The 12,334-nt window shown below is 31.7% G+C and overlaps 1 protein-coding gene across 2 annotated transcripts in view; it reads right to left on the bottom strand.

Annotated features, from left to right (window-relative positions):
- Window positions 1-4,223: 4,223 nt before the first annotated feature.
- LOC113404021 (Krueppel-like factor luna) overlaps window positions 4,224-12,334 on the bottom strand; it is a 75,026-nt gene continuing 66,915 nt past the window's right edge. For both annotated transcript variants that reach the window (XM_026644749.2, XM_026644750.2), the window contains exons 3-4: window positions 11,583-11,747; window positions 4,224-10,495 (exon numbers count right to left, since the gene is read on the bottom strand). In XM_026644749.2, the coding sequence (XP_026500534.1) occupies window positions 10,320-10,495; window positions 11,583-11,747 (341 nt within the window). In that variant the 3' untranslated portion in view covers window positions 4,224-10,319. The remainder of the gene's footprint in view (window positions 10,496-11,582; window positions 11,748-12,334) is intronic.

The following is a 12,334-nucleotide window of genomic DNA, read 5'->3' as shown; positions in this document are numbered from 1 at the left end:
TTATGTATTAAATTGCAGGCATAAAGAAATAAATTAACAAGATGTGAGAATGATCAAATAAAATTGTTATAAAAATTATAAAATCTCATGTGAAATAAAACAATAATAAAAAAATAGTTTATATAAAACAATATTTAATAGAAATGATATGGAGAAAGAGAGGGAAAGACTCGAAGGGGCTTTTCCTTGCGTGATGATTTTTGCCATTTCACTCTAATGTGAGTCAAGTAAAAGAACTTCGTACCAATAAAAATCAGCTCCCGATTAAATAACAATGGTTGTGGATCAGCGGTAAGAAATGATATATGTATATTGTAATTATAACCAATAATAGAGTCAAGATGGTCTATGGGCTAACGCGTTAAAACCGGCGAATTTTAACAGGAGATTACGGATTAAATCGAGTTTAAACACCTCTACATTTTCTAAAGTGTATAATAATTTATTTCATGCTCGCTCACGGGAAACTTAGGCGTGCGTCGGATGGAAATCTGGCACATATGTATCACCTAATTACCATCATTGTGTAATAAACTCTAAATCATCTTCTCAAAAGGAGAGGGGGCTTAGCCCGGCACTGGGTCATTGAGAGACTGTTACATTAATTCGATAGATTTTTTTCGTATCTAATAAGGTCTCTCTACTAGTCTCTAGGTCTCTAACTAGTCTCTTAGTTATTTTTCTCAGTCTCTCTAAGTTATTTTTTTCCCAGTTCTGTTCTTATAAATCTGTAGATATAGTTCTGTTATTATATGGCTGATCGAATATTCATGGAATTTATAGAAGTGTCATACATTTCAAAATAACAGAGAATCTTTATTATTACAGAAAAAATAATAAGTATTCAGCATTATTATGCACTTGCCTCCATAATCCATACTGTTCTTAGTGTGGTATTACGTTTGGCATGTGATCATTCGTTATTGAAAAATGAATGCTTCCAGCAATATAGCTTTTTAGAATTTAATCAATCAAACCTCTCGGGATCAACTACTAATTTTAAACATATATATTTTTAAATATTACAATTCGATGTGCTGAATTCAGGAAAAGAGGTTGAATCATATGTTTCAGGAGCGATAATTCGTCTCGTGAAACAACATGAAGAAATTCCTAAAGTCGGATAAATTACTCACCACCAACTCTCATTAGAAAAACATGGAATAAGATGGAATAAGCAACAGACACTTTCGAGGAAGGAAGGCCTTAATCTTATAAATGTGAAGTAGGTATGTATGAGTTTTAAGGTGTTAGTCACCCAATTATACTCTACAAAGGCTAAGATTCAAAAATTAAAGGCTAGAAAGATTCTATTATTTTTTTTATAGATGTATATGAGGTGAAATATAATATAGGGTAGATAATTACTCGAATTATTAATAAGCAGGAGAAGATAATATCGTGGCTGGCTTAGGCTTATGGAAGATTGCCAGCCACTACTGCATGAAACTTTTAATAATCGGAATTTCCATACGGGTAATTTTTTTTTGCAAATGTCACAGATGCTGCATTTAGGTTTATAAATGTTGCCATGTGAAAAAAGAGAGCTACTTGCGCTCTCTTTTTTAAAAGAAGTCTTACCAAGTTTCGTCTAAATTCTGGCCTACTCGACCAATAGAGAAGTTCCTCTCAGTTATTAAAAATAATTACTTTAATTTCATTTACGTCGAGCGAAACTTATTTTAATTTTACATAAAACGGGTACGTCACTAAAATCAAATGCTCAATACAAATATGGTAAACAATAAAAATTTCCCTTTGCCTGCATCTCATAAAAAAGTTAAGCAACAAACATTAGAATAGCTTCTAATAAAGCTCCAACTTTGCAATGCATTTATGATTTTCAAGGACCATTACTACTGGAGTACAGAGCTATTATCGTTTTATATTCAGCGCACAAACATCACTCTACATTTCAGACTTGTTAACACTTGACTCAGTTTTTCTAAGCTTAGTAAAGTGTTAACAAATTAATCATATAACAATATTTTTTATTAAATTGGTAACAAATGAGCAGGAAGCTCACTTGATGGAAAGTCACTACCACCATCCATGGACGTTGCAACCCCAGAGGCAAAGAGGTGCGTTGTCGACTTTTAAGTAATGTTAAATTTTAAAGATAAAATAAAAAAAAAATTAAACCGATATTAGTATTGGAACACATAAAACGTTTTGTTATAATACATATGTATATCTTTGTTGATTTACGTGGCATAAAGCTCGCAGTCAGCTGTTTTTCTTCACATTTCAACAATTATTCTCATATTTCAGGTAATTCACATAACGCCTTCCTCATGAATCATTCCATCCATTCATTTGTGTTTAAGTTTAGCGCGTTCGGACACAGACAGACCAGAAAACTGCAACTGTATATTTGTAGTATTATCGTTTTAATTATTTTATAATATTATGCTGATTGTATAAGCTATTTTAAATTAGAAATTAAAATAGTTTATTTAATACCATGCAATAGAATTTAAGAAGCAATAAGATTATGTTCGTTCTTCTCATTTTAAATAAAACTATACTCATATTGCATTTTTGAAACAACTAGTGCCCTCTGTGCCCTGGAAGGGAGACAAACGAAGGGTTTGAGTCTATTCCATAGAGGAAACGGCATCTACTGAAAATTCAGGTGAACTAAAAGTGGAAAGCATCTGAAATGTATTTCCTCTGAATATCCATAGATGACGTCACAAGTGAGGTCAATGTACTTTAAGTACAAACAGGGTCGGATTGTCCATCAGGCGATGCAGGCCAAATGTCAGAATTAAGACTTTAAATATTCATTGATTTAAATGGTTTAAGCCAAATATTTTTTGTAAATTAGTCTTATTTGCTATTCATATGCAATGGCATCTTCGTATGTTACCCATTCCTTAAATCGGTAAAGCACCACCAGCCTTGGGAGGAAAGATATTATGTCCCTTCTGCTTATAGTTAAACTGGCTCACCCACCCTTCAAATCGAAACAAACAATAGGTACTATTACGTATTATAGTTTGGCGGAATATCTGATAAGTGGGTGATTCCTAAGATACCCTTAACACAGTCCTGCTAAGTAAATAATAAGAAACAATAACATAGTAAAAGACTTCGTGAGTTAAGCAATAACTATGAATAATTTTGCGTCGTGTTAGAAAAAGTATATTTTAGTAAGAATGAAGTCTTGCATTTTCTGGGACCCCGACATGATTAATCCGGCCCTGGATGTAAAGCTGTTACTACACATTAAGTACCTTGTATTCTGGGTTGCCATTATGATTGTGATTTTTTAGAGATATATATTCAAAGACATATTTGCCAGCTTTGTTTGTTATTTGCTAAGTTAAAAATTATGAAGAGATATTATACTTACTTTAATATTTTTTCATATTAGTTTTATAATATTTGAAGAGATGAAATTCTCTACAAAATGTATCGTACAAAACAAACCATTATCAACTTCGTTATGTGAAAATTATATTTCACTAAGCAATCCCGAAACACCTGGATCCATATATTATCATATAATTATATAGTCATCGAATTCGATGTCACACCATGTCACGCAACCCTAAACAGACTCCATAGACAAAATTAAGCTTACAACTTGACGTAACCCTTGTAACTTGACGTGTAAACAAATACCTCCGCGATATAGGCGGCGAAGCCTTTGTATGGTTAGTTCGAATTTAAAATCAAAAAGAAAATTATCAAACAAAACACTAGCAAATTATCATTCTACTCGTAAGATATATACATTGTTCGAATTTCACTTTATCTTCGAGTATGTCAATGTCATTATAACCTCCATTGCAGTTGTTATCAAACCTTAGATTTTGAAACAGATAATAAAACTGCAGGTCTTGATTGACTGCATTATTTATAGTTGGTATAAACAAATGCAAACCCTGTGTGGATCGATGAGGTATGCCGGGCTAGCGTCTGTTTAGTCGCCACAACGAAGTGAATGAATCCCATCGTTGATATATATTACTCGTGGGACTGAAACGAACTATCGTGAAGTGGTCATTAGTGAAGCGGTTTATTTTTCTACTTCTCACATTTAAGGTAACAGAGATTACCATGAATCTCATTGATGTTGTGACTATATTAAGCTTTATTGATTTATTTCGCTTTCAATGTTTGAATTAAATGATTGTTATAATGGAATCACTAAAATTCAACTAGATGTGCTTTAACGTATAAGCTGTTATACTAAGAAAAGAAACATCCACAACCACATATAAGAAAATTTATTAATATAAAATGCAATATACTACATAACTCGTCTCCCCGCGACGGGGTCACAGTACACATTCAGTAAACTCATATCAGAAAAAGAACCGTAAATAATAATACCCACATTATAATTATGTATTATTATTTTATAGTTGTAAATAGGTATATGATTAGTCATAACTATATTAAATGTATTTAGGTATGTACATGAGCACGGCTAATGAGTAATGAAAGCCTGCTGTTAAAAACTACAAGAAATACCAACATTGGCCGTTCGATGCGTATTAACAGTTTGTCTGCTTAAAATCAACATTTCATTGAGGTATTTTATTACTGTAAAGCTTAGTTGATTTCTTACAGAAAACTGGTAATATTAATAGAACATCTCCTAAAACATAATTTCACATAATTTTCGCAACGCATATTTGAAATGTATTGCACATTACAGCGACCTTTAAAACAAAAATAAATATTATATATTATGTTAATTGTGATGATTTCACGGCCATATTTAAATAAATTTACACTGCACAAGCAGTTGACGTTAACTAGAAATTATTCGCACTGGATTTTAAATATTTAGCTCCAGCTGGTCACGAAGACAGTTTTAAACAGACAAAACCATCAACTTTACATATATATATATCTATCATAATTTTTAATAATAAAATTTCGAAATCTAAATGCAAGTAACAATAAACTCCAATTATTTTTTTAAATGTACACAAAAGTAATGATTGTAATTGTTTTTTCTATTAATACTGAACAGAGTATTAGGAAAGCTTAAAAAACATTCAAAATGCATATCAATACCTAAACTTACGAATGCTATCTCTAGAAAACATCTAACAATAATTTTAAGATCTTTTTCTCGTGAAATATCATTGACAGTTCTGTCGATTTAATACATTGTCTAAAAACCTGTAGCAATTTTAATAGTTGATTTTCTTCATTTAAACAAATTTTAGCATAAACCTACCGATTTAAGAAGCACTGGAATGTAACGGTAAAGAAATTACCCAGAAAAATCGCTAGTGAAATTCTTAAGATGAAATCCATACATTAAAGTTGAAAATAACGCATGAGAAATGATTACGCGTAAAAATAGAATAACACACTGACTATATATTTAAAAACTATTAATTTTATTAGCTAAACACCAGATTATATAAATTTATGGATTTAAATATGCAACGAACGTTCTATGCATGCACAGGCTAAGTGAGACGAGTATAAAGGATTTATTTTCGGGTACACTTAACACATATAGTCAACAGTTGTCTGACAACATTTAAGAATAGCTTATTTGTTATAGTAATATTATTATTGATAAGTATTGATATTGAGAAATATTTAAATTTACTAACACATTTACGGAATAGATTTAACATTCGAATCCACACACATCTTAATTTATCGTCTTAACAGTTTACATTATGTATATTTACCAAAAACAATGAAAATATGATTATATCTAATAATACCTCAATAATGACGTATTCATATTTGTCTTTGGAATAAAATACAATTAGTAAAGATCTGTTTTATGTACCATTACTATGCAAACTTATGTTCTGTGGTAATATTCCTAACCTTATATTAATACAATAGACAGCAGAAGTTTGATGAGCAACAGCCAATAAACAAATCGACTGTCAACGGTTATAGGTCGCTAGGCTTTTCGTGATTGGCTGTTTCAAATCAACTGAATTGTAATGACAGTCCTAACACGAACATTACATTTATTTGAAAGAATTATAAATAGACATCAATAGACAGTATGCTTATAGAAAAATACATATTTATCTGAAAGAAACTAAATTTTTATCTAAGTAACCAAAAAATGGTTTGGAAATAAACTATTGGAAGATATATTTCTCCAAAAGGCGGATCACAAGTAATCTACCTGTGTCTGTTTGGTTTAAAAAAATAATAATATTAATAACGTGCTTCTATTTATCAGTAGGTTGATACTTTGATTATTACGAAAGACCTAACTACAGGTTGATTCAGTAATACACAGCCGCAACTTTTCATTTAAAAATTTGCTATAATTAGTTGTATATTTACTTTAGTTGGTGGTACTTGAACCACATAAAGTCCACATTTCAATACGTAATATATATTTTTCTACACATCTAAACATATGCAATATCCAGCCATAGTGCATAGTATTAATTAATAAATATTTTATATCTAATCACATCTAGAACTTGCCATATAGCACTATCATTACCAGGTATAACTTTACCACAAACATTCAGATACACAATACTATGACACGTTACATTATAATAGGTATGTCACTAGGATTGAATAAACTTATGAATCACATTTTTTAATATATTTCTTATAATAAAATTATTATTTTATAGTTTTATTTAAAACATCCACACATTGATTTTTAGTTTAATATATTATAATATTAAAAATATCCAAAAAGACTATGATTTATTTAGAAAGAAAATGTTAGCATAAAATAAATTTGATAGTAACTTAAAGCGCTAAGGAGATATTACAATGTAATATCCTTTTTAAATTCGATTCGCGATACTCTACAATAATTTACCATTTCTGAAATCGATTTAGTTTTTACATTTATGTATAATACAGCTTAATATGAATTTTAAAGATAATGAGAGGTTGGTAAGAGAATATTCAAATATTTTTCGTAGACAATGTGTCGTGAAGTTTTTAATTTTGGCAACATTCATACGATTTTATGTTTAATGTTGCCATAATCGCACTCATTACAAGCCTAGTTGCACGTGTTGTGATAGTATTTGAATATCATAGTAAAACAATGTTCGGAAAGTGAGTAAACGTTAGAAATTCAGGCTACACGTTTGAAATATACGCGATTAATTTCCTACAGCCTTTTCTACGTCGATTGCTTCTTGCAAATATTATATTGCTATACCTTGCTGTTTTTTAATTAGACGACAATAGCTCTCAGTTAATATTATTATTTTAAAGAAGCTAATTTATCGTAATATTTTATATCGTATAAATTCTTCTAAATTGTGCTTTTGGCAGCTAGTTGAAATAGAGCAGTTTTCCGTTACAATGTGTAAAACATTCAATCGAAAATTGTTCTATAATATACACAATCCCTGAGATCGCGCCGATGTAAAAAAAATCACATATCTCAATTCGGGAAGACTACATGATTGGCCCCCGGGATTTTTTCCTCGTAGAACCAGTTTCAGTACACAAATAACGAGTTAGCGAATGTTACAAAAGTTACAATTTAACCTGCTCACAAATGGTTACTTATCGGATATTATAATTATGGCAGTAGTTTTCTGCAGTCGTTGTACTTACAGTTTTACAAATTACTTAAGCGCATCCCAAAAAGGATGCCCGGTGGAAAAGAAAATTATCGAAATTAAATATATATATTTTTTATAATACTATCATGATGTTCTAGATAAATTACCACAGCCCGATTATATTTATTTTACGTTATTATAATGCGGTGATCGTTATATTTAAAAAAAATTATATACTTCATCTCCAAAAGTCGGTAATTAAGAGCTAGAGAAATGGTCATAATTAATTCTGACAAAAATATTTCGAATGTCTAAGTACTTAGTCTAAACGTAATGGTAGTTGATGATTTATTTGACTTTATTTAATAAATTACTAACATAATAGTTTTAATAATTCAATAGATTTAAAGATTATTTGTTTGTTTGTTTTTTTTTTTTATTCAAAATGAAATGTTGAAAAAACTTGAAGAAAAGTATTTCTTCTGGCAATATTTTTGCACGAACAAAACGATTACATTTTACGCTGTAGTAAATATATAAAAATGTTATTTTTATATATCTGACCAATTATATATAAGTAATAAGCAATAAAACGAAAATATTCCTGTAATTTTCAGTTTTGAAAAAGTTTTTGCGATCAAAATTGCATCGTTTTATTTTGTTTTTAATGCAACCTTTGGTTTTGTTATTGCTTATAATACATTTTTGTGAAATTATTATTCTGTAAGTTTATGTTATAGAATTATATCATTTTTCATGTTAATAAGCGCTTCAGTACTAACTGTACGGAATGATTTCGCTACCCGCCGATAGATGGCGTTTGATGCACCGAATACATGCCTGTGTTACTAATCTCAAATTTCTTAGTTAACCAATACGAAGTGAAACTTCACTTGTTTTATCGAATTTCATTTAATAATATCTTTACTAACCACGATTTCATGATCGCCTCGTCATTACATATTTATTCATGACAGCAATAAGGTTTTATAAGCTTTCGATACCTCGTATTTTCTTTATATTAATGGTATTTATCATCTACAATTGCAATAATATATACGGTATATTATAAATAATCATTTAAAAACAAACTGCCGGTATTACACGATTGTCTAACGAATTTATATATATATATGTGTATTTGCAACAAAAACTTTTTTTTAGAATTTACTAACCAAAATGATTTACTTACGAATCACAACGAAAGTCTTATAATAACAAATAATTTACTAACGACAAAAGCATTAATTTTAATATTTTTTTATTTTAAATTTAATTTTCATAGCTTTTAAATGATATGTAATAACTTAAGAGATCCGAAATCTTAACGTCAAAATTATGTAAGCTCATACAATAATCGCTTAATATTAAAAATTTCGAAAATTCTCAAAAAATTTAACGATCGTCTAAATTATATAATTTGAACGCTTCAACCAATCAAACGAATCAGAAGCGGGTAATGAAGTGTCAATAACGTCAGTGATTATCGACTGATAAAATGAAAACTTCGAGTCAACACACAACATTCAAAGTATCAAGAACTTGACCGGGATTACCACGCAGCCGACAAATAACTTACATCACTAAAAACAAATAATTTACATCACGACTGTGTTTTAGAATCAACTTGTTTATTTCAAACATCAATGACACCTCTACACACTTAGCGAAACTTCTGAAAATAATATTTTAAAACATTTTATAACTAGTACTGCGTTTCGTCGGAGATTTTATAAAACATTTACGCAGAGAACGTTTCCTCGTGGCACCGACGATGCGAAGACGCAGCACAAAATAGCTTAAACGAACGGAATGAGAGAGTAAAGGAGAAAGCTTAAAGTAAATATATCGCAATGTATGAACATCTTAAAAATAAACATCATATAAAATTAAAATAAGTCAATTTCTAGAAACAATCGCCTTTGGACATAATAAATCAGCACAATCGGGTTCAACTAAAACAACAGCGATGTTATGTCAATTTTAACTGTTGATCGCTTCATTAACAATCGTTGCATTTGATTAGTTGCATAACATTGTCCACAGTAAGTGTCTCAAGAAATTGACGTAACATCAGGTAACGCGCGACGCACATCCTACTAAGCTTACAACTAACAAAAGGTTGTGCTAGGCGTCGGTGGGAATATCTGCCGAACATCCCGCGAATCAATAAATAATAATTATGTCACATGTGATCAAATGCAGGTTGACGGAAAGACGCGCGGGAGCGCCGCGTGCGCACGGACGCCGCGCCCGCTCGCTCCGCGAACGATGGCACAACTATCGACAAGCAGCCGCTTTGCGACCGGCCGACATAAAAAAACCTCTCTGTACACAAAGCTTAGAAAAAATCTTTTACATAATAAACAACGGCAAATATAAATCGTTCTCTTATTGCAACAAAGAACCGCAACGATAGAGGCCGAAACATTAAAGATATTTTAAAAATTTATCGTCGATTAAAATAATGAAATAAAAATAACGTTAAAGCATTAGGTGCAATGAGTGTTGACTCGGCTACATCCGTAGCGACATTTTCTTTGGCTTGCAACGCTTTGCGAACACCCACTCCCCAAGCGCGCGCCTCGCAACAAACATAACGACACAAAGCGGAAACGAACGCCACGCGCAATCTTAACGTTCAATTCCGTAAGATCACAACGCACAAAATCTACAAACGGAATCACACATATTTAAATAAGAGGCGCGCACCTGTGTGTACACGATCACATTCTAGTGTACATTCCCATCTTTAGGCAGTTTTTCAGCTCGTTTGTTCCGATTACTGCCTCTTTTCCTGGGAGTGGGTGTTTGATTCTCGGGCTACGCATGACGTTTTGCATGAAGCGCTAAATGATCGGAGCGTGAAAAGCAGCGCTCGCAGTGGCGGCAGCGGAATGGTTTCGCTCCTGTGTGTTTACGGTAATGTCTAGTCAGCTCGTCGGACCGCGCGAACCGCCATTCACACCCTTCCCAAGAACATTTGTATGGCTTCTCTCCTGAAATTAAAGAAAACAAATCATATAATTTGATGGTTTATACTTTTTAATCAGCTTAAAAGAGGCAGTTTGCCAGATTTATGATTGTTCGACTATAATCGACAAACTTGACAAGTTTTTAATTATTATTTTTCTATATAAGTAGATACTTAAACTATTCAATTAATGCGAATCACTGAGGGCTATCATCTTGTCAATGTTATGCAACGCTAAAACTGGGTGAAGAGTTTAAAAGAGGTCATAAAAGCGCCCGATATAAACACTAATCACAAAATGTAGGATTTCTTCTATACGCTGCCGACTGGTGAAATAGCATGCGCTAGGCGTTTCCAAAGATAGGAGAAATCACATTTAGAGTAAATAATTCAGAGAATATAATATAATATTCGCCAATACGTTTTTTTGTCGGGCATCTGATCACGATTGATTGACACATGACACGATTATTAGATCGTTTTTAGAAGGTTACGATCAACATTATACATAATTTTAAACCACTGAGGGCAAATGTGTCCAAACGTCAAAAACAGTATGTCAGTTGAATCAGGAACTCGTTAGTTTCCAAAACAAGGATAAATTCGTGAAACCTGCTATCGAACTGATGGCCTTGATTACTCAACGAAAATCAGAATAATAATTGTTTACTAAAAAGTTTATAACGTACAAGTAACAAGAAAGGATATTTCTCCAAAATAATGTTCGGGGTTACACGGGCAACATTATACTCATTTTTATTTACGATTTCCGAATTGCTTCGATTTGAAAATTAAGAGGGACAAAATAGGAGACAGGCGACGATGTCTGTAGATCGTTCTTTACCAGTACTCGAAGAAAATATCACAAAGATGCCATAAATGTAGAAAATCGTAGTACGACCATAGAGGTTCTAGGAGACTCGAAATATAAAAAATAAAATTTGTCGACGTAAACACCTTTCAATCGTTGCATCAAGAACACATCAATCCATTCAATAAAGTTTAAGTGATTTTATATAAGATAGAAAACAAAAACGACTTAATTAAAAATTATTTGAATTAAATAAAAACTCTTATCTTAATTGTCTTTGAGTTAATGAGGGTTTACATACCTGTGTGTGTTCGTTTGTGCGCTTTGAGATGCGAACTCTTGGTGTAAACCTTATCACAGGCTGGGAATTCGCATCTGTGCACGCGACGCCTGGGATCGGTGGCGTGTGGGTGCGGATGATGACGTGGCACATGACGTCGAACAGGCGCCGGACTCGGCGGCTCATCTGGTCATCATCATACAATTTTATTATAAGCGTGGCGTTTACATTATAGGATAATTATAATTAAATCATCTTAGTTATAAAAAAAAGTGAACAGTAGTACTTGTGCTATGATTGTTAGAGAAAGACGGAATTGCGAAAAATTCATATACGCATCTCATTCACGTTTATTATATTATTGTATTGTTTTATTACTTAATCTATAAATATTAATTAATACCTTACTCATGCTTCGAGCACTCTGTCGATGAGGACAGATAATCAACTCTGTAGCTTAGGAACTAAGAAGATTATAGATACATAGCAACAGACACGGCGGAGAGAAGTAGGGGGGGAGAAAACGGCTTTAGGGGATTTCATTTGTAACAAAAGATAATTATTATTCTATTTACTATACAAGTACAACACCGGATTAATTAATTATTATCGACCAGTGACGTCAAATTATTTGCATCCTGACGTCTCTTATTTTATATTTTCTTTGTATTATGTAATTGTATTTGTTGGATGGGAATAGATCTTCTAATTATTTATTTTAAATATAGTACCGTATATATAAATATATATATATATATATAGGTACATAGTAA

The sequence above is a fragment of the Vanessa tameamea genome, chromosome Z (assembly GCF_037043105.1).
Source record: "Vanessa tameamea isolate UH-Manoa-2023 chromosome Z, ilVanTame1 primary haplotype, whole genome shotgun sequence".
Classification (NCBI taxonomy): domain Eukaryota; kingdom Metazoa; phylum Arthropoda; class Insecta; order Lepidoptera; family Nymphalidae; genus Vanessa; species Vanessa tameamea.
This window is presented reverse-complemented; position numbering and strand designations above follow the sequence as displayed.